Source organism: Styela clava, chromosome 1 (assembly GCF_964204865.1).
Source record: "Styela clava chromosome 1, kaStyClav1.hap1.2, whole genome shotgun sequence".
NCBI classification, from domain to species: domain Eukaryota; kingdom Metazoa; phylum Chordata; class Ascidiacea; order Stolidobranchia; family Styelidae; genus Styela; species Styela clava.
This window is the reverse complement of record NC_135250.1, coordinates 28,970,239-28,994,385: the sequence shown is the minus strand read 5'-3', so window position 1 is coordinate 28,994,385 and position 24,147 is coordinate 28,970,239. Positions and strand designations below refer to the sequence as shown.

General features: G+C 33.9%; 1 protein-coding gene and 1 long non-coding RNA gene across 2 annotated transcripts; one reads left to right on the top strand and one right to left on the bottom strand.

Annotated features, from left to right (window-relative positions):
- Positions 1-4,097: 4,097 nt before the first annotated feature.
- LOC144424414 (uncharacterized) lies at positions 4,098-4,694 on the bottom strand. The gene is made up of 3 exons (XR_013476708.1): positions 4,580-4,694; positions 4,336-4,383; positions 4,098-4,249 (listed from the first exon to the last, which is right to left on the bottom strand). It is a non-coding gene; the product is annotated as an uncharacterized LOC144424414 (long non-coding RNA).
- A 10,971-nt stretch (positions 4,695-15,665) lies between these two features.
- On the top strand, positions 15,666-23,649 carry LOC144427132 (uncharacterized). Its single transcript, XM_078115850.1, has 4 exons — positions 15,666-15,722; positions 15,989-17,324; positions 17,508-23,082; positions 23,349-23,649. Exons 2-3 carry the CDS (start codon positions 16,535-16,537, stop codon positions 22,781-22,783), a joined length of 6,066 nt encoding a protein of 2,021 aa, XP_077971976.1. The 5' UTR covers positions 15,666-15,722; positions 15,989-16,534; the 3' UTR covers positions 22,784-23,082; positions 23,349-23,649.
- The last annotated feature ends 498 nt before the right edge of the window (positions 23,650-24,147 follow it).

Genomic DNA, 24,147 nt, shown 5'->3' with positions numbered 1-24,147 from the left:
ATGAAATTAGTGATAAGTGAGTAAGTTCAATATTGTTGCAAGCCCTAGAGGAGATTGGAGGTATACCCGGAGGAGTATATCTAGGGGACCGTTTAAAAAAATTCAGTGTGGCCAATGTAAGTGTTGGGCCGTAAAATCTATGCGCCACTGAAAGTTAGTGAGGGAGGAGTTTGCGCACAATCGAACAATCATTTTTGCCAATCCACGATAAAGAAGGCATGAATAACTTATGAATAAAGAACAGTGTTTTACTTATACTATACTAATATGAATTTGGAATGAAAATCATATATTAAGCAAGTAGGAACACTCAGCAAATGAATTCCTAAATACAGAAATATCTTCACATAAAATATGACTTACCGATTTTTTCGGCTAATAATATCACAAACAAGCAGGTACTTCAATATTTAACATTAAACAATCTTAACTGTATGGAAAAGAATAATATATTAGACCAAATCAGAGAAGCACAAACCCTGTCAGCCTGTTCAACAAAATCCTGAAAATGGCGCAACCACGAGACAAACTTGCGCAACAATCTAAAGTACCACAATGAGGCGACAAAGGGCAATAAATAAAATGACGGCTGAGCCATCATTTACAGTTCTAATTGTCCAAACATGGTTTGAAATCAAAATTTTAAATTCTGCTTTTTTGAAAACGGTTCAACACGAGTTTTATTCTTCAACAGAAAATAAAAATTGCTATCTATTGGAACTTTTTGCTTTCTTATGCCTAGCTGGATGATCTTGAAATAAACCAAACCTACAATCCATATGCCAAATCAAACAACACAGAGTTTGAGAGCCAGGTGTGTCATTTATGGCTTCTTTACTTGCTTTTAATCACAAATTATATCTCGGATTAGCCTATTGTGGGTGGGCCGCTACCCAAAGGTTGACATTAAACTTGCTATTATAATATTTTATAATCGGTTACGGTTAGTTGATTACAAATCACTTGAGACAGAAAACTGGCAGACAGATTCAGACACTTTATTTACATTCGTGATCATTAACTGTGGCACCATCTCGGCTCTTTGGTCGTTTAATGACTGAAATAATTCAAGCGAAAGAGTTACAGCGAAGCAAAGTTATACCGAGAAACGAAATAGAAAAAGGGGATAAAAGTGTATAAAAATGAGGGAATACGTAGTAGCCTACTTGAGAAACGAGAGAACCGCGGATAAAGTTTTGTAGACTTCGAAAAACCGTTTATATGTATTTTCAATATATTTCGATTTGGCTATAAAATTCCGGTGCCTAATTATAAGAATTCCAGAAGGATTTAAAAATTCCTAGTCATTGAAACCCTTTTGTCTTATTTTGCTTATAGTGTGTTCTACATAACAAACTTGAAATTTGAATCTATTTTGCCGATTAAAAAACACAATTTATAAACTACAGTTGTTTGTTTTAGTTTTCTGCACTTGTTCTAATGGTCTGATAATTTGTTTAGTGTATATGTAGTAGCATCTAACGAATTACACTTGTCCAAAAATATAAATTAATTAATAGCGCGACTCTTGTCAATAATCAGTTGAAGTTATTCCTGAGGGATCGATGTTGTAGTCCATTTTTAAATGTTGAACATCCTACTAAAGGTGTTGTGCAAAATTGTGCAAAAACAACAATGAGGTGGGAGTCCCATATACGGTCGTGTAAGAGCAACGAATTTCCTTTGTTATCAATTGAAACGTGACATTCAACAACAGAGAAGAGAGCTTGTGGTATTAATACTCCGAAGCTGATCAATAATCAGTCCAAGTTAATTTTGAGGCCCCAAATTGATAGTCTTTTTTTAAATGCAAGTATTCTTATTACAGTTCGCAGAGAAAACTTACATAATTGAGCATAAGCGTAACGGTAGTCAGATATGTGACTGAAAAATATCACAGGTTTTTACGTTATCATTATCTTTGTTACACATCGAAAAGACGAAGATTATGGAATGTAATTGTTGGGCCGTAAAATATATACACCACCGAAAGTTAATACCTAAAACCCAATGTACTCTGACAATCTGAGCTATTGACATCTCCCTTAAAAATACGTTCAAATACGCGAAATACATCACCGAGGTGTCTATCGGAAGGTTTTCTTAGTCGCCTAGCGAGCGAGATTAGTAGAAAGAGATCTCTAGATTTTTATTTCCTTGTAGACACTCTGAAAATAAAAAAATTTGAAAATTTTGAGAAATTGCTTGGAATTGTAACGACTGTAGTGAAGAAAGTAGTGAACAGACGAATCGTCTATTCCAGTGTGTTGTGTACAACCTCCTCTTTCAAACAAGCCATAAATGACAAGTTATATATAAACCAGACGTGACTTATCGATCCAATATTATCGCGAAGTAGTAAAAACACAGCTGGGTATTCATGCTAAAATAGGACGTCATTTACAGTCATCTGTTCACCATATAACACTATTGGGAAAGTATTTGAAAGGATTTATTCAGTCTATTCGCGTGGGACTATTTTCTGAGAGATTGCTGGCTTTTTGACATTGCAGGGGGTGGGTCATTTAAAATGTTTGGGTGAAACCGTTTGTTCATCGGTGTGCTGTAGTATACAAGGATGAAATATAAAAGCTTTGTATATCTCTCTGCACTGTTGTTATTACGAGGTACAACAAATTTTACATTATATCTTTTATTTTTAACATTGTCTGCAAACTGTAGAAAAAGAGAAATAAAACATTAACAATACATTGTAATAATATGATTTCCAGAATTTATTCATAATAAATAATTTGTGTTCCCGCCATAATGAGTAAAATTTGAATGAGTTGTCAATATCTCTAAAACTCAATGTATAATGTAAAGGTTGAGGTAACATTATGGATTGCATTTTCAATATCAATAATTGTGTGAATGCTTACTGATGATTTGGTGATTTTTGGTGATGCTTGACATTGGAAGATAATTGACAATACGTTTGATATTTTGAAGAGTTTTCTATAAATCAGAAAATATTTACAGCGATTGTTGCATCTTACTTACATATATATGCCTTCTTATGTACTGATATACTGTGAGCAAAATGCAACCACCGTGCTTTGCACAAAGAGTTATCGTTCTGCACTCACTATACTCAAGTGCTTTTCTCGTTAGTTCTAGATGACTAAAAACAAAAAAGATGTGTATGTCCATGCTCTAAATTGAGAGGTGCTCCACAATACCGCTGTGTATTTTGAAGTGTTTTCTATAACTTAGAAATAATTGTCTACGGTTGTTTAACATGCGTCAACAGAGATGGCACCATCAAACTAAGCTCTGGGCCAAAACAGGTAATTCCCGATTAAAATATGGAAATTGGTCGCGTAAGTTTTTTTGTTGTCTTGAAATAAATGAATTTTTTGTCAAGATGTATAAATTTGTTATGCGCGTTATTCTGGGTATTAGTAACGTGCCTCCTCCCACGCTTATCAACAATCATTGTAGGTTTGCTGGTTTCAAGCCTGTATGCTTGGCTATGTAACTCTTACCTTCATGTCACATGGATTTTACGGCCTGCCACTTTTAATCTTTGCTTTTCCGATGTTTAGCATTGATAATGATTAGGCGAGAATGGTATTCTCAATCACATATTTGACAACCATTGAAGGTAGTTTAAATTATGTAAGTTTTCTCTTTAAACTGACGCACTATCAATAGGATCTCCAGACCAGACATATATTTTTCTGCTTTAAAGCTCTTTCGTATACATAAAACCGTTGTAACAAAAACAAGCAAAGCTTACAGTGTAATAACACCTTAATTTTTATGACACCAAGCATTTTCTCATTTTTATTCAATTGTTGCTTTCTACTCTTTCCATTTTTTTTTATTTGGTAAATTTTATTTCTATCCTTTTCGTTTTAAGAGACACAATCGTCAAGATGGTGCTATAATGAATGATCACGGATGTAAACAAAGTATCTGAATCTGCTGGTTTCTACGTCAAGTCGAGTGATTTGTATTCAAAACTCATCGCAACTTACTACGGCAAATCTCAGCATTTTACGTAATTTACCTATCGATTGTCAAGATCAAACATTACCCACGATCGCTAAACTTGTTGATTGATACTTAGTACATAATTTTTCAGTGGCTATGTTCTGTGTATATATTGAAATTACTCATATTGATACAAATCATAAGTCAATTTTTATTTAATTCAACTTTTATTTGTTGCCTATCAGATACATTTCAAATAATGCTATACACAATATATTTCCATGTATATTCTGAACTTCTTGTAGAACACCTGAAATAAAATATGAAATTTATTCATCAAGCAAATATGCATTTGGTGACGATGACAAGAAATAGAAGTTCAGAATATATGATCACCTCATTATTCTTCGAGAATTTTATTCTCCAGCTGTTCCACGAAGCGTCCTGAAAATACAGAAATGAATACAGAATGAGAAGTTTTCCTTTGTTTTAGCAAAACATAATAATCAATTCAATCATACATATTCAAGTGGGTATCAATTTTCTGTTTGACCATCGAAAATTTGAACTCGTGCAATAACATAACTATCCATTTGTAAATTTGGAATGTTTTAGGTTTTATCTTTTATATCTTTCTTACCCATTCCTTTATTTCCTACTCGTTGACATGCAACCAAATCTGAAGATTGCAACAGCATCAGTAATGAAATTACCAGAACGAACAATAGTCGGGCATGATCACCAAAATTCAAATTGATATCTAATGTAATTTAACTTAACAAATTATAGGAAAATATTAAATCTTAAAATATGTCATTTAAAATTATGGGAACCCTGTTTTAAGCAAAATAAAAAGAACAGAAGTCAGCCATTAGAACCAAAATTCATATTCCGAGTTTACAAAAGACAATTAACCATACATTACATGTTTCTTATCAGTAGTTTGTATTGAATATATTTTCAAAATTAATATAGTTTTTATAGTTTTCCTTGTAAATTCAGTAATGTGTATAGAATGCATTAAAAATAATACTTAAAGATGAGTTAAGGACCTGTTACATAAACTAAGAAAAAGATTTTTGAAATATCTTCATCACGTTATTCCTTGATGATTCTTCCTGGATGGATTTTTCCAACTAATATGCATGATCTGTGGCTTTAGAAGAAGTACCCAAACAAACTTATTTTCAACAAACAACCCAATCGTCAATAATGACATAGTGAATGATCACAAATGTAGTCAAAGTGTATGTATCTGTATACGTCGCCAAAGTCGAATGATTTGCATTCAAAACTAACCTCAATTCATTATAAAACATTTTATTATTTTACGTAATATACTCAGCAATGATCAGACTAGAACACTTCTCACAAATGCGCATTTTATTGAATGACTCAAGAGTCCTGAATTCCTCATATTGTTACAAATCATAAGTTTATTTAATAAAATTCACTTTTATTTTCCAGCTTTATTTTTATAAGATATGATGTAGATATATATTAGACCTAGAGCATTGGATATAGTAGGATTCCTTGTATGTTCATAATTTTGCGGAAAATGCCTGAAAAACGTAGATAAATGTTCAATTAGAACGGGTTGCTTACACTAAAATGGACATTTCAAAATTCACATTCACCTCATTATATTTCAAAAACCTCATTCCAATATTCTTTCATCTCCAACTGTCCAACCAAATGAAAATACCAAATTAGCAATAATTTATTCGATGTTTAGAAACTGTCCATTAAAAATAATATATGAGATGGCAGGCTTTAATTCATTGTCTGGCAAACGAAGATTTGAAATCGGGAAACAACTTAACAATCCACCCACCACTCGTAAATTTGGAATGATTTCAATTTGATCTTTTACACCTTTCTCATGTCGAGTTACTGAAACGTTTCACTTCCTATACTATCTACAATCAAGCTGAATTTCATCATTTTCATTATCATTCAATTGTATAACTTCATCATCATTGGCATGCAACCATCTCGATAGCTTGCAACAGCATCAGTAATGAAATTACCAGCAAGAACAATAGTGGGGCATGAGCACCAAAATTCATATTCCAAGTATGGGAAATTGACGATAGATTGCATTTTAAGTTGATACAAAATTCATTAATTCAAAATTCATATTTTGCTTCTGTCCTAAAAACTAAAATATTCTTTAAAGCAGTGGTTCTCAACCTTTTTCAGTTCGCGGATCGGTAAAATTTCAAAACAAATTTTGCGGATCAGCGAACCTTCAAAATTAATCAAAAAATGTTATGAGCACAAAACATAGACAAAGAATGCAACTACAACAAAATAGAAGATGTAAGAAAACACAATTCGATCAAATGAGAAATTTGTTGCCGTCTTTTTGATATTATACGTGTTAAACTCGGTTCTAACGAAGTATCTGCAAGGCGAAGTATTGTGTTGACTTGTTTGCCATCACTTTACTATTAAACCTCGCTAAACTATAGGCCTACAGCCACATTACGTATCGTGCGAACTGCAAAGTTCTCAATCAGGTACCTTACTACAGCGCTTCCCAATCTTTTCACGGAAAGTTTTAATTCACCGACAACCTTTATTAACATTTTTGTTTCGGAGGGTAAAATAAGTCGAGGCAGGATTGTCCAAAACAAATCGAATACCACTTTTTGCCATCAGCTGGGCGTTTCGTTTTTGAAAGAAATCTTCAAACGATTTTCCGCGCCTTTCCACGTATATAAATCACGACGAAATAGAATTGGAACTTTCATCGTTAGTATGGTTGCAACATTTTTGCAGGGTTGCTTTATTTGCATTACTGCCATTGCCTTGCAAGACTTCTTGTTTACGCATTCATTCTCATTGCGTCGAAATTAAGTAAAGCTGTAATTGATACCAAAAAATAATTTTTACTTTTACACGCTTTTTGGTAAATTTGACATCAGGCGCATCCGATAGTCCTACTCGAGCGCTTAAATTTATGGAATAGATTGGGATTCTCACGACGAAACAATTGCTATCCTACTAAACAGTCGAATTAAATACAATTCTAAGACAAATAGAATAGGAAAAATACGAATAATTTAGCAACGAGTTTGCGGTCCATTATAAGATGCTTATCGTTTGAGATACGCTGCCATACTATGCGCTATTAACTCCTCCGGTATGACGCTTCTCAGGGGATAGAATTGACAAAAATACAGCCGTTCGGAGTTTTAAAAGGCAGAGGACCTCTAACTAAGTATGGATTTTTGACGAATACCGGTACCACGAATCAATGAGAGTTCAAAAAATATCACCAAATTAATGGTCATGCCGTCAATACTTTGTATTTTACAATTTGCTTATAATATTTTAATATTGGAATATATTTGGCGGACCGGCAGCAATTACCTAATTGGACAATTACCTAATTTTATATTCACCCTACGGTATTTTTCTTTGTTTATTATGAAATCATTATTAATGGTAGCTTGAGGCGTATTTACTTGATATTGTTTGTTACATCATAGTGTTTAACGTTTTGAGTTTCTGCTTCAAACAAGGTCGTGTTGTTTCAAAGCTTCTAAACATATATTTCACATCGTTTCGCAAAATATACCGTGGAAGAAATTGAGTATGTGAGGATATGAAATGCTTAGAGTGCTTTGTTTCCTTTTTTCACGCAGAAACGTAGTAGTTACTTTCTGTTAACTTTCTGTTGGTCTCGTGACAACGATAGATTAATTTGCTTCCATTATATTAGATTTTTACAAATTTGCTCTGTACAAAAGCATATAGTCATGAATTCACAAGTACTCATTTGTACTAAACGAGTTTGTTAAGAATTGAAGAGCATCCAATAAAAATCAGAGAAGTTGGATAATTTATATTAGCTTCAAGTTTTGAGTTCCAACAAAAATGCTAAAATGCGACATTATTTTACAGCTTGAAAAGTCTTGCGCGCGCTCTACATCGTGGTTATATAATAACAACAAGCATTGCTTACAGTGTATAAATTCTCTCGTATCTCAAGTACCAGCTATCCTCTCCTTTATATCAATTTGTCTTCTATTTATTTATTTTCGACTTTAGGTTATAGCCAAAACGAATTCTTTCTCTCTTTCTTGATCAAGTGTTTTCTGCCATTTCTCTTTCAAATGTGTCTTTTCATTTCAACTCCAATTTTTGTAAAAATTGCTTTACGAATTTCACTACCACGTACGTTTTTCCTGATTGTAATACCTCTGATTAAATCCGCCATTTAGGTTATTCCTAATATGTATGATATTTAAAAAAGTGCCCAAACGAAATCAGTTTCAACAAACAATCCATTCGTCAATGATTACATAAAGAATGTAACACAGTTCAACACACCCTGTGGGTTAGGCGGACAAGTTTGCATATAAATCTAACCTCAACCCAATATAAAACATTTTAATATTTCTCGTACCATTGATCAGACTAGAACAATTCTCATAAACGCGCATTTTGTTCAATTACTCAAAAGTCTTGAATTTCTCATATTCATACAAAAAATGAGTTCATTTAATAAAATCCAGTTTATTTTCCAGCTTTAATTTTATAGGATATGATGTAGATATATGTCAAATATAGTTTATATTATTACATGAATAGCATTGAATATATTCGAATTCCATGTTTGTTCAGAAATTAGCAGAAAATACTTGGATATAAATGTACATAAATGTTCATTTAGTATCGCTTGCATATACCAAAAATAGACGATTTAAAATTTACATATACCACATTATTTTTTATTCCAATATTTTTTCATCTCCAACTGTTCCTCAAATCCCGCAACTGGAAATACAAAATCAGACATGAAATTAGCGATGTTTTTAAACTCTCTGTTGAAAGTAAAGAATGAGATTACCGGCTTGAACAACCTAGATATCCACCACTCGTAAATTTAGAATAATTTCAGTATGATCTTTTATTTTGCGTTACCGAAACCTTTTACTATCCCATAATATTTTTTACAATTAAGGTGAATTTAAAATATCATTTATTTACATAATTCCAGCTTGACACTGTACTTACTTGGTGGTTTTAGACATACAACCATATCTACAGCTTGCAACAGCATCAGTATTGAAATTACCAGCAAGAATAAAAGTCGGACATGAGCACCAAAATTCATATTCCGTGTCTGGAAAATACTAAGTTAATATCTAATGGAATTGAACTAAACAACTTATAAGAATATGAAAAAGCTAAATTTACAGAATTTAAAGTAATCCATTCATTTTCACGGATTGACTGGGACATCGATGACGGCATAAAACGGTAAAACCAGTAAAGTGGACAAAAATGCTTATTTCCATTATTTGTGGCTGATTGCTTTGTGCAGAGCAAAGATATGAAAACCTAACAGGGCTGCAGTTTTTGTTTTCGGTTTATTCGGAACTAGAAACTGAAATGAATGTAATTCTCTTCCTAAGAATTCAAGATATGAATTTTAAATTTGAATGTCTCAGCTTCCTGTGACGTAATGATGTATATCTGATTCTGAACCTCTCCCATATCCTAGTTTAATATTTTATATCTTCATCATGTCGCGTTACTGAAACGTTTTACTGAAAAGATTTCAAACGTTTTTCTATTCAATCTTATTTACAATTGTGCTATGCAATATTATTTTAAATAGTGATAGAAAAAAAAATGTCTTTGTTCGGAGCAAAGATGTAAAAATCTAATAAAATCGTTTAATAATAACTGATTTGACATTCGCTTCAAACGATAGACGCCGGTATGTCGTAATACATCACAGTAATTGTGGTTATATCAAAATCTATTTCTGGGGGGTCCTCAGTGATTTCATTCGGTAGTGAGTCTCCGTTATTCCTGATTGTGTGAGCGAGACTTTTCTCAGAGCAAATGCCTATAAAATATCTGTCGGGAATGCTGAAGCGCTCTCATTGCAAATGATCAAATCTGTAGGTTTGTATTGTGACCAAGTCTAGTGATTTGTTACCGTAATCAAGTATAAATTATTTTATTAATTCTGGTGACTTGACAAGGAAGAGTCACACATGAATATTTCTCAACAACTCAAACTTTATTAAGCTACTCAACAACAGAAAATCCTTCACTAACCATTTTTTGAGTACATTAGATCTTTTTCAGATAAAGGTGAACGTAGCAAGAAAATAAATACATTGAAGCAATATTTATTTTTTAGGTGAACATGATATATTGATTTTAAATCAAATGATACCACTTACTGGAGGAAATGATGTGCGTTTAATCTCGAAGTGATTGATGTGTTTCATTTCCTTTTTTTCACACGGAGATAAGTTTGCAAAAATCATGCAATTTGAAATTTTATTATAGCCAAACACAGTCCAGCTTTATTTCAATTGGTTTATTGAAAAAGTTACTTGTACACTAAAAATGTAGTACGTCTTTCTTATTTAACATCGACTCGACAAATTGATGATCTCAAGAATTATAAATTATGCTGTTTGGATGCGTTGACACTGTTTGGCTCATATTCAATGTAATTTGTTGCATCCGAAAATGTTTATTGTGCTTCATATTGGGATTACAATTTGAAGTTTGCGTTTAGGACTGAAAGTTCGAATTGGAGTTATAAACACAATACGAATTTAAATTGGGTTTGAAATCAACAGTTCAGAGTGTGGTTAAAATGTAAACGTTGGGTATGTAAATTTTTTTTTCTTGATATCTTGATTCATTTTCTGTGTATATTGTATGTTTATCTTGTGTGATTTAATCTGCACATAGTTGTGATTTATCGCTATCTGCGAATTGCTGTGAAGTGTTGTTCTTGGAAGGTAATACTGTGATGTTGCCATATTAGTAAGCTATTTGGTTTGATCTATTATTATGGCAGAAAACCTTACCCAATATCAAGTTTTACGTTTCCAGTTCCAAGTATCTTTTGTTCATTGTTATTAAAAAGTTACCCTGATTTTAAGTTGAATTCGTGGAATTGGGAAAGGTTGTTGATTGTAAACGATTCCATATGATGATCACGCTCTTTTATTGATTGGAATATTTTGTGTTTGATGGCAAAATAAAAGGGTAAAGACGTAACGATATGAAAGGTTCATTTGTAAGTAACAAAAACATAGTAAAGGTTTTTTCTCAGAGCAAAGATGTGAAAATTATATGAAATCATTTACGAAAAATTGATTCAAGATTCGCCTCAAACAAAACAATAATTCGGCTTATGTCAAAATCTGATTCTGGTGGTCGTTAGTGGTTCATTCAGTTGTGAGTCTGCGTCGCTTCTGTCTCTTCTCAGAGCAAATGTTGGAAAATGCTGTCAGGAAAGGTGAACTTCTAACATTGCAAATAATCAAATCTGGAGGTTTGGATTGTGATCAAGTCTGACGATTTGCAACCATATCCAAGTATAAATTATTGGACACGAAGAGGACAGGAAGATGAATCGTTTTGTTATTATCTTGTTTTTTTTTGTTAGTATTTTTCCTTTTGTTGATACAGTATGAATAAAATACCTCAATTAAAATTTTCATTGGTTAACAAATGTATTTTTTGCTAGAAGGTCGTTCATTTTATTTATTTTAAAACTATTTGTGGGCTCTATGTGATTCGTTTTTCACCTCGATATTTTGTGTGAAGACTTCTTGAAAATTAATACAAATTAATATTTAGCGGTTCTTCAACTTATCTTCTGCTACTCTCTTGATACGCGGAAGTTCAAAGACGGTACCGGTACTTTTAAAGTGAAGATAGACTACAACTTAGCTTTTGTCGTCGTGTCCATATATTTAAGCATTGCTACCTTTTGTAATAATTCATGTGGTTCGACAAGGAATGGCCCCACATGAACATTTCTCACCAACTTAAACTTTATTGAGCGACGCAAAAACAGATCATCCTTCAAAAGTCATATTTATAAGTACATTCCTTTTCTTTCGGAGGAACTGTCTATATGTAGCAAGCAAATAAGTATTATCATATTAGGGATTTCGAGATTTTGATTTTGAACCAAATGTTATAACTTCCTGGGAGGAAATGATTGATATTAAAATTATAAATGTTTGACGTGTTCCAATTCCTTTTCTTCACTCAGTGAAATGTTTGCAAAAAATATACCATGTGAAAATTTCAGATTATGCAAGTTATCGCTTCACCTAAATTTTAGCCTGTCAAACACAAATTGTTTTTATTTCTCTTTGCTCATTCAACTTTTTTAGTTAATTTACTGTTTAGCTGTATAAATCTGATGCAATAATCAAACTTTTTTTTCGTTTTAAAATGATTCAAATTTTACTTGACAAATGTATTAAATATATGAAAATGATTTTTAATGCATGCAATGCATGTACACACACGTTCGATATGAACATATTTGCTGTGTTTGATCTTGGGCGATAACGTGAGGTGTCAAACTCTTCTTTATTTTAAGTCATTTGATGGCAATTGCTTACGCAAAACGCAATATTTATCGAGAGAGGTATTTATGATACTATTTAGTTCAGAATATATACGGGCCTACTGCATTACTCCTATTGAATACAGTGCACAACTTTGTTTGGTCAAATTCTTCTTTTATTGTTGAATATTTATTATCTTTATATGTTATTAGATTCTATTAGCTTCCGTGCTTTATTTTGGAATCCAGAAAAAATGCCCGGAATGAAGAACAGAATTTTATAAAAATATGAAATTGGTTGCATCGCATGCACCAAAATATTGAAATATGTATAGTTCATTTTTTTTCCATAATTTTATTCCAATATGTAATTATTCATCTCGAATTGTTCCTCGAATCCGCCTCCTAAAATAAATGATTAGATTACATGTGAAAAGTTTTATATTTATATAGAAGGTATTGTTGGGCAGTTTTGAATAAGGCATTGCCTACCAAAGTTTACACACTTTAGGGTTTAAGGGGACGACCTGAGTAAATTTCCGAACTAGCAAGAATGCACACTTGATATAATGATTATACATCGCTCTCATTCACAAATATTGATATATACCATCAACCAACGACTTTGTTCATCATTTTTCTTTAATAAAATTCCAACTTGAATCAAAGATGTTGAATCAAAGTTCTCAGATGTTCTAGGTTTCATTAAATATCAGAATGAAATAAATTCCTAAATGTATCATCACAATATTATACTTATTCTACTTACTTCCTCCTCCTCGTTGGCATGTTGCCATATGTATAACTTGCAACAACATCAGTATCAATATTGAGTATACAAACAATAATTCAGAATTTGCTCCAAAATTCATATTGCGAGACAGTGAAACATTAATTAGTATCTATAAAATATCATTTTAACAAATAACAGAAGTCAAGAAAAACCAAAGCATTTCGCTAGATTGAATATCTTTTATGTGAAAGTTTTAAAATGGTGATTGTGCACTTTTATCCAAAACATTATTCTCTCAGTCGCTACCTCAAGAAACAACGATTCTTCCTTGTGAACAGCTCCCAGCACCTCGTAGCTCCAAGTAATTACAATGAACTGATTTTCCAAGCCGAGGAAATGATCGAGATATTGATTATGAATCGATGGAATACTTTATTTCCTAGAAGAAAATAACGAGTGTTTAAATTTAAAATGATTAGAACGATTCATTTCTTCTTTGTCATCAATGAAATGTTCACACAAATATACAATGTGAAATAACAACCATATTGTCACCGGCAGAGCAACTAAGTCTTAACATGGTCAAACATAACCACTGCAAATTATTTTTAAGTTTTCTTATTTGTTTCTCCGGATATCTTTACCGAAATACTTCGTCAATTTTGTTCAAGTTTCATAGCACAACAAAGTTGGTGTCTTTTTACCAGATGCATAAAACTTAAAAAAACTCCCCTGGTCTGCTAAAAACTTGGGATGAGAGATCGACGAGGCGTGACCGCCAAAATCTTCTCTCTTTCTCTCTTTCTCTCTCTCTCTCTCTCTCTCTCTCTCTCTCTCTCTCCCTCTCTCTCTCTCATGTAATCTCTTTTCCATTATATATTTGTAATTTTTGATCTAACTAAAATATTGCCCTTTTCACGTTTCTATAATACTTCAAAATCCAATATTATTCACTTCGAGAAGTACCGACATTTGCCAACAATTAACAAATGTATTAAATTTATGATAAAGGTTTGATGTAAGTGATATGAATATTTTTGGTGTTTTCCCATTGGGCGAAACTACGGAATCCATTCTCCAAATTTTCAGTGTTTAAGATTTTTTTTTTTAATTTCAAAAATTTCTGAGGGATCGATGATATTCAATTTTACTTCAAAGTGTTGTGCGATGACGTCATCAAAATTAGAAATTTTGCCTCTGTGGGGGTTCCGCTGTTGCATTTCTAAGCTCATCGAATTCTGGAAATTTTTTGACAAGGTAGACTACCGGTACTGTGAAAGATTTGATACTACATTGTTTTGGCTTTCGTGTCCTAATATGTCATCATTGCTCTCTTGATTTCACGTGACTTGCCAAGAATTGGTCGCGTAAGACCACTTCTCACTAACACAAAATTTACAAGGCACTCAACTATAAACTGTGTTCTAATAGATGAGTTATGTTCATGTTGTTTTACTAGACATTATTCATCATAGCTTTCCAAGTAGCTCGTTTTCCTATCCGTGTTTCCAATCCTCATCTATTTCGAAGCAGAAATATTTAAAATCTATTATGTCAAGTGGCCGTCCACGTCATTGCTCCTTTTTAATTTAACTTTTGACTAGAAAAAAAAGTTAGACACAAACATTTCTAAACAATGCAAATGTCAGATTGACAGACAGACTGTTTTCTGGGTATATATCGAAAATACTCAAATTGATAAAAATTCTTAAATCAATCCATTTCAATGCAGTTTCTTTAACTGTAATAAATTCATTAGCCTTTAACAGTTTATGCTCAATATTCGTTCATCAGCAACTTTTCTTTTTATCCCTCTGAAAATGCCAAATTGATATGAGTCCGTTTTGTCCATGGACGTTTTTGCACCCTTCAGGAGTCTTCGGACACTTTCTTTGAAATTGAGTTTTGCGTATCGAGCGTATACAGCATGAATTAAATGGTAGGATTGGATTTTTAATTTTGGAGACTTTTTTTGGAGAAAATACTTAAATATACTTATACTAATACTAAATACCAAATGAAATGATTCGAGACGATTTTTCAATTTCACATTAGAGCATTATATTAATTCTACTTACGCCCGCCTCGTCGAGTTTGACTTGCAACAATGTACATGGCTTGCAGAAATATCAGTATCAAATGTATGTACAAAGTCAATAGTTTAGCATGTGCTCAGAAATGAATATTTCCAGTCGGAGAAACATTAAGTACTTCGATACAAAACATCGCTAAACTTATTTTCCTCTGATATCGACAGGTATAGATACAAGTGCTAACTACAGCTCGTTGCAAATTGACCATAAGACTTTTTCTGTTCCAATTCGTAAAAATCTAGAAAAAGTCCCCTCTTCATCGTTGTCACAAAATATAATGTATCATACATTACCACGTTTTTATGAGCATTTACCGACCCGATTTGAAAATTGTCCTTCAGACATGTAAAATTGTTGATGTGATTCAGACGGGAAATGAACTACAAAAAACTCCCTTATTATTGGTTTATCATGTACTTTCAGTCATACATTCCATCCCCGGCCCTTTAACGTTTTGAAAATTAGGATTTTGACTGCACCATACTTGGTGTAAGTATAGAGAATTTTTCTAATATATTATTCTTTTCCATACAGTTAAGATTGTTTAATGTTAAATATTGAAGTACCTGCTTGTTTGTGATATTATTAGCCGAAAAAATCGGTAAGTCATATTTTATGTGAAGATATTTCTGTATTTAGGAATTCATTTGCTGAGTGTTCCTACTTGCTTAATATATGATTTTCATTCCAAATTCATATTAGTATAGTATAAGTAAAACACTGTTCTTTATTCATAAGTTATTCATGCCTTCTTTATCGTGTGATCAAGTACCGGTAGCCTATACTGTATTTTGCCAATGTCTCTGGTATTTTTAGATCATCACTGTTGTGTTTTGCTTATAAGTTTTACTCTTATTTTAATTGCAGTTTATACACTTCTTCAATTCATTGAGACTTTATATTGGAACATTTCATCAGTCCACTGAGACACTATTTTGGAACGCTTCATAACATCTAAGTTATTTCATTTGGTCATCTTTGAACACGATTTGGAAGTAACATCAAAACATTGTGTTGGACAGTTTCTTGGGGTTTCCAGGTTTCAGTGAGTACAGCAGTGAGTTAAACGACGGTTATACCTACACGGCGGAACATACGACTGCGAGTCTGCGACAAAAGGGTTAAATAGACTGTTAGATTCGTAGCATCGTGAACAGCGGCCGTAATAGTAAACGATTTTGTCGATTGCTAACCAAGTTAGTAAACGATTTGGCTTTACTAACCAAGTTAGTAAACAATTTTACACTATTGCAAACAAGTTGGTAAAAGATTTCAAGATCTACTAAGCAAGTCAGTAGAACAATATCAGAATATTGATGATCAATAAACATGTTATTGTAATTTTGCGAAACTTCACCCTATCAGTGAATACAAGATATTTATACCAAGGAAAGGGAATATACATTATTAATCATGGCTACAGCAAGATCTACAAATGCAAGTGATGACGTGGACTCTAATTCTGGTAATGATATGAGAGAAAATCCCAGAAGGTCTGAACGTAGCAGAACACTTACAGAAAAAGGACAAGAATATCAAGTTAAAATGCTTCTGGAAAGGTGTAAGTCGAAATTTGAATTGTTTTCAAAAATAAGAATGAAGCTCCTGAAAAGTATTGATGATGGTGTCTCATTGCGTACTATAAAAGACGATTTGAAAACCTTCGAATTATGTTTTCATGGCTATCGTACAGCACATAAGGAGTATGTAGCATTGTTAGTTGATGCCAATGCTATTAATGAAGAAAATGATATTTTCATAAATGCTCAACATTTGTTTGAAGAATTTCGTGCTAAAGCGATTGAAGAAATTAGAAGCATCGAGACTGATAAAGATGTCAGTTCTGTACATACCAGTCTTTCAAGATATTCTCATAGATCTTATTCTTCATCATCGAGTTCATCTGTGGCGTTTAGGCTGGCTGAAATAGCTGCCAAGAAAGCCTCATTACAAGCAGAAGCTAGTTTTGCTGAAACTGAAGTAAAAATTGCACAAGAGGAGGCAAAATTGAAATCAGAATTAGCACAAACAGAAGCAAAACTCAAAGCTGAAGCTCTAAGGCTACAAGCAAACGTACAACAAGCTGAAATACAATTACAAGCTGACAAGAGAAGACTGAATCTGCAAAAGGAAATTGCTAAAGCAGAAGCAGAAGAGAATATTTTTGCTCAAATTGATTGTGAAAATGATAGCTTTAGTAGACGTGATGTGACACATTTTGCACCGAACGAACCTTTTGTAGTAAGTCCGCATCAATTCCATACTGCTGAACAAACTGCTTTAACGAATGAAAATTTGGTACCGGCACCTGAAAATACAGCTGTACCATTTGTTACAAATCATATGAATGCAAATCCTGCTTATTCGAACACTGCTTAAAACGAAGTTTCATATCCATTGAATTTGTCTACTGCACCACAAAACCCATCGGCAGATGGCGCTAGTAGTTCAGAAATTAAAAGACTAGTTGAAACAGTTGTTGATATTCAACAAAGGGCTTCATTGCCAAATGAAGAACCAGAAGTTTTTGATGGTGATTTATTGAAATTTCCTATATGGCTTGGAGATTTTGAAGATCTTATTGAAAGAAATGTTCGAAACCCTAACAGGCGTCTTCGTTATCTTTTGAAGTATACGACTGGAGATGCAAGAAAGGCTATTGAAGGTTTCATGGGCATAGATGATGAAAACGCATATAATGAAGCAAAAGCGACACTATTGGAGTGGTATGGCGATTCGGCTACAATATCCAGAGCTTACAAGCAAAGACTGAAGCAATGGCCTATCATACCTATGAATGATGGCGGAAAAGGAATGCGTGAGTTTTGTCATTTTCTTACTAGTTGTAAGCTATTGGTAAAAAATTCTACGTTACTGAAGAAATTGGATGATGAAGACTTAATCCAAGTTCTTGTTTTGAAATTGCCAAAGTCGGCAAGAGATAGATGGTCGTCAAATGCATGTGAATATCACAGAAAACATGGAAGCTTTCCACCATTTTCTGAATTCTGTGATCATGTCAAGAAAATATCTAAAGTAACTACACTTCCTCTGTATGGAACTGGAGTACTTGATGAACTTGTGGCTAACAATAAGAAAGCTGCAAATGTACCCGTTAGAAGAAGGACTTATAATAGAGGTTCTCACTCGTACTCTATTGATGCAAGCGAAGAAGTTCACAGTTCTCGACAAACAGCTAAGTCGAAAACTACCCATTTCTCAGATTCGTGTGTGTGTTGTAAAGGATCACATGATCGGAATGATTGTACAGCTTTTCTCAAGAAATCTTACAATGACCGAATCGAATTTATCAAGTCAAATGGCATATGTTTTGCATGTCTAAGAAAAGGTCATCGTTCGAAAGGATGCACCAAAAGAAAGACTTGCAAAACTTGTGGTAAAGGTCACCCTACTGCCATACATTCAGAAGAATTCGTTCGCAAGGTCAAGACGAAGATAGATTCAAATGAAGAAAATAGTTTAACGAATGCTGATTGTAAGAAAAGTATAATCTGTCATGCATCAGAAGCTCGAGAAGTTATTCGAACTACAAGGATTGTACCAATACAAATACTTTGTGCTGATCGACCAAGCAAGAAATTAAAAGTTTATGCAATTTTAGATGAACAGTCTGATACCACATTCATTTCGGATGATGTCAGACGAAGCTTGGAATCAAATGGATTTAAGGTGAGATTGAACCTTTCTACAATGACCAGTTCGACTGTGGTGGATTCATACAAGATTATGGGCTTGCAAATTTTAGGTTGTAATGGCCACAAGATAGATTTGCCTCCATGTTACACAAGAGATTCCATCCCAGTAAATCGTAATCAAATTATAGACAAGAGGGTTCTGAACAAGTATACAAAGTTCCAAGATATTCTAGATGAAATCCCGGACTATGATCCTAATATTGATATTGGTATACTCATTGGCACTGATTGTATGCAAGCATTGCGTCCGTTGCAAATTATATCAGATGCCGACACAGAAAGTTATGCTATCAACACAGCATTAGGATGGGGAGTTGTTGGAATGATTGATGCAGTATGTGTTGGTGGATATGCTACAAAAACTTGTAACAAAGTGATATCACATGACCTGTATGCACCTGACATCATTTCTCCTCAATTTGTACCTATAAATCCAGTTCAAGAAGTCATTAACCCTTGCATGATTTTGAGAAGTTTCGAACAAGATTTCATTGAATGCATGCACAAGAATAATATCAAAAAGCAAGAAATTGATGGTACATCGAACAAACCTATTTCTATCGAAGATCGTAGATTTTTGCAGAAGTGTCAATCAAGTATTCACAGGACACAGGATGGACATTATGAGATGTCTCTCCCTTTTCGAAACAAAGAAGTGAAGCTTTCAAACAACAAGCAATTAGCTCTCAGATGCTTACAAGGAATTAAGAAGCGTTTTGAGAACGATGAAAGGTTTAAAGAGCTTTACTGTGCATTCATGAAAGATGCAATTGAAAAGGGATATGCTGAGAGATTGTCCAATGGTGACAATGGTAATCATGGATATGTATGGTATATTCCACATCATGGAGTGTTTCATCCTTGTAAGCCAAACAAGATCAGAGTTGTATTTAATTGCAGTTCTGAATTTGAAGGTCAAAGTTTAAATGGGCATTTGCTACAAGGACCAGATCTTACCAACTCACTGATATCAGTACTTGCTCGATTTCGTGAAAAGGAAATTGCGTTCATGGCAGACATCGAATCAATGTTTTATCAAGTTCGAATTAACGAAGAAGACAGAGATTTTGTCAGATTTTTGTGGTGGGACAATGGAGATTGCACGAAAAAACCTAGTTGTTACAGGATGCGAGTCATGGTGTTTGGTTCTACGTCGAGTCCATCGTGCTGTAATTTTGTCCTCAAGAAGACTGCAGATGACTATGAAAAGGAATTAGGTGAAGAAGCAGCTCAATTCTTGAGAAAGAATTTCTACGTTGATGATGGTTTAAAGTCAGTTGATAGTGTTGAAGAAGCAACATCGTTGATCAAAGCAAGTAAGAAAATGTGTGCTAAAGGTGGTTTCAATTTGACAAAATTTGTGTCTAATAATAATGAAGTTTTACAAGCTGTTGATGAGAATGATCGCTCGACAAAGTTCAAGAATTTAGATCTTGGAAGTAACCCAATACCAGTTGAAAGAGCACTGGGTGTTCAATGGTGTATTGTGGATGACAGTTTCACTTTTCGTATTACTTTGAAAGATCGTCCTTTCACAAGGCGTGGAATTCTGTCAACAGTATGTTCAATCTATGATCCGTTTGGATTTATTGCTCCTGTTGTCTTAGAAGGAAAACGCATTCTTCAGGAGTTGTGTTGTGATAAGTGCAAATGGGATGAACCCGTTCCAGATAATTTGAAACCAAGATGGGAGCGATGGAGAAATGATCTTCATCATCTTGTCGAATTAAAAATTCGACGATGTTTCAAGCCAAGTAATTTTGGTGAAATCAAGGAAACTGAATTACATCACTTTAGTGATGCCTCGACTCGTGGATATGGCCAGTGCACCTATTTAAGACTGACCAATCAGAAAAATCAAATTCATTGTTCATTCGTGATGGGAAAGTCTAGAGTAGCACCATTGAAACCTATCACGATACCTCGATTGGAATTGACTGCGGCACTTGTATCTGTTCGGGTTGGAGTCATGTTGAGGCAAGAATTGAATTTTGTCAACATCAAGGAAACATATTGGACAGACAGTAAAGTTGTTCTTGGTTATGTTTCAAATGATTCTCGTCGATTTCACATATATGTGGCAAACCGTGTTCAAGAGATTCGTGATCATAGTGAGCCAAATCAATGGTTTTATGTGGATACAAAGAACAACCCAGCTGATGATGCCTCAAGAGGTTTGTGTCCAAAAGATCTACTGACCAAACATGATCGATATCTAAAGGGACCTGATTTTCTGTGGAAACCACTTACAGTGGAAAAAGAGTTTTCACATGAATTCGAAGAGCTTGATGCTTCAGATCCAGAAATACGTAATTCTGTGACATTTTTGACTGAAGTAAAAGAGCAATCCTTTCCAAGTCTTTTGGAGAGATTGTCAATGTTTTCAAGTTTATACAAAGCTCAGAGATTTGTTGTCATTCTATGCCGATGGCTGAAAATTCTTCAAAATCGTAGAAACAAGAATTTGACTTCATCTTTTGATTCAATAACTGTACAAGAGATGGAAGATGCTAAGAAGATAATTTTAAAACTTATGCAGTGTCAAGTGTATCCAGATGAAATCGAAATATTGAACAAACCTAAGAAATTCGATACTGTAAAGAAATCTTCATCATTATTCAAGCTTGATCCATGTATAAGATCTGATGGATTGTTGAGAATTGGGGGAAGATTGAAAGATTCAAGTTTGCCTGAAGAATTGAAGCATCCTGTCATATTGCCCAAGTCTCATCATATTACAACTCTGATAATCAAGCATTATCATGAAGTCGTGAAACATCAAGGACGTGGAATTACACTCAATGAAATAAGATCTGCTGGATTTTGGATAGTTTCTGGCATTGCTGCTGTCTCAAGTTTTATACATCACTGCACAAAATGTAGGAGACTTAGAGGAACATTTCAAGAACAGAAAATGGCTGATTTACCAAAAGACAGAATGGATGATAGTCCATGTTTTTCATTTTGTGCTACAGATTTATTTGGCCCCTTCATTATCAAAGAAAGGAGAAAAGAACTCAAGAGATATGGAGTTTTATTTACATGTATGGCATCGCGTGCTGTTCGTGTTGAAATCGCCCCAAGTTTAGAAACCGACAGCTTTATAAATGCTCTAAGAAGATTTATTTGCAGAAATGGGCCAATCAGACAACTGAGATGTGACCGTGGAACCAACATGGTTGGAGCATCAAGAGAATTAAAAGAGGGTCTACAGGCAATGAATCATTCAAAAATTCAAGAAGTTTTACTTAGAGAAAATTGTGATTATTTCCCATTCAAGTTCAATGTCAGCGCTGCAAGTTATCAGGGAGGTGTTTGGGAACGTCAAATTCGTAGTATTAGAGCAGTTATTTCATCCATCCTGGAAAAGAATGGAAGGCAACTAGATGAGGATTCTCTTCGCACTCTGATGGCAGAGGCTGAAGCAGTTGTCAATGGACGTCCTCTAGTTGTGGATAATTTGTCATGTCCTGATTCACCACTGCCTCTGACGCCTAATCATTTGTTGACTGCGAAGACAAGACTTGTATTACCACCACCAGGTGTATTTGGAAGGGAAGATTTGTACTTGCGTAAAAGATGGAGGAGAGTACAGCATTTAGCCAATGAATTTTGGATTCGATTTCGTAAAGAATATTTACAATCACTCCAAGTTCGTCAAAAGTGGAACAAAGTTCAACGTGACCTCAAAATTGGTGATATTGTCATAGTCGTTGACGAAAATACACCAAGAAATCAGTGGAAGATGGCAAGAATTGTTGATGTCTATCCCGATGCAGATGGTCATGTTCGAAGAGTTCGAGTTCACATAGGAGATTCAACACTCGATGAGAGAGGAAAGCGTATAAAGGATGTTCTCTTTCTTGATCGTCCAATCCAAAAGTTGATTCTTTTCTTGGAGAGTGGAGATACGGGAGAAGATTCCCGACGAGGGAGCCAGAAATAGACATTGTGAAATTGTAATTTTATTTTAGTATAGAAATAGCATTTCTAGGGGAGCCATGTAAATGATGGCTCAGCCGTCATTTTATTTATTGCCCTTTGTCGCCTCATTGTGGTACTTTAGATTGTTGCGCAAGTTTGTCTCGTGGTTGCGCCATTTTCAGGATTTTGTTGAACAGGCTGACAGGGTTTGTGCTTCTCTGATTTGGTCTAATATATTATTCTTTTCCATACAGTTAAGATTGTTTAATGTTAAATATTGAAGTACCTGCTTGTTTGTGATATTATTAGCCGAAAAAATCGGTAAGTCATATTTTATGTGAAGATATTTCTGTATTTAGGAATTCATTTGCTGAGTGTTCCTACTTGCTTAATATATGATTTTCATTCCAAATTCATATTAGTATAGTATAAGTAAAACACTGTTCTTTATTCATAAGTTATTCATGCCTTCTTTATCGTGTGATCAAGTACCGGTAGCCTATACTGTATTTTGCCAATGTCTCTGGTATTTTTAGATCATCACTGTTGTGTTTTGCTTATAAGTTTTACTCTTATTTTAATTGCAGTTTATACACTTCTTCAATTCATTGAGACTTTATATTGGAACATTTCATCAGTCCACTGAGACACTATTTTGGAACGCTTCATAACATCTAAGTTATTTCATTTGGTCATCTTTGAACACGATTTGGAAGTAACATCAAAACATTGTGTTGGACAGTTTCTTGGGGTTTCCAGGTTTCAGTGAGTACAGCAGTGAGTTAAACGACGGTTATACCTACACGGCGGAACATACGACTGCGAGTCTGCGACAAAAGGGTTAAATAGACTGTTAGATTCGTAGCATCGTGAACAGCGGCCGTAATAAGAACAATCGTCTATTTATAGTGTACTAATTCTCTCATTTCTCAATTACCAATTCCTTTTCCCTTTTCTTTCATGCAATTTTCGTTTCTAGGTATAACGTTTTTCTTATTCCCTTTATACCCATTTCTGCCTTGTACAATCATATGTTTACTTCTAGTCAACCGTCGAAAAGGTGTTTTTATATCAAATTTCCTTACGGGAATTTAATATTACATAGATGTTTGTATTAACTTACAATGCTTCAAATCCCTCATCATTCAGTATTCGCTGGCGTAATTTTCATCATCACAATTTGATTAAATTTATGAAGCAAAATGAAGATAAATAATAGGTTCCAGAGAATAAATATCATGAATTAGTGAATGCCACTTTTCTTAGGTAACTGGGTTGTCAAATCTTTTATACTTGATCCTGGCCTCACAATATGTAGAAAGATCAAAAATGGCAACAACCTGCTATTTGAACCTGCAAGTTTAATGTCAACCTTTGGGTAGCGGC

Excerpts from the sequence above, each read along its gene's own strand:
- LOC144427132 (XM_078115850.1), top strand. The coding sequence starts at position 16,535 with ATGGCTACAGCAAGATCTACAAATGCAAGTGATGACGTGGACTCTAAT. Across the intron at positions 17,325-17,507 it reads AAATGATAGCTTTAGTAGAC|TTTCATATCCATTGAATTTG; the intron begins GTGATGTGACAC and ends CTTAAAACGAAG.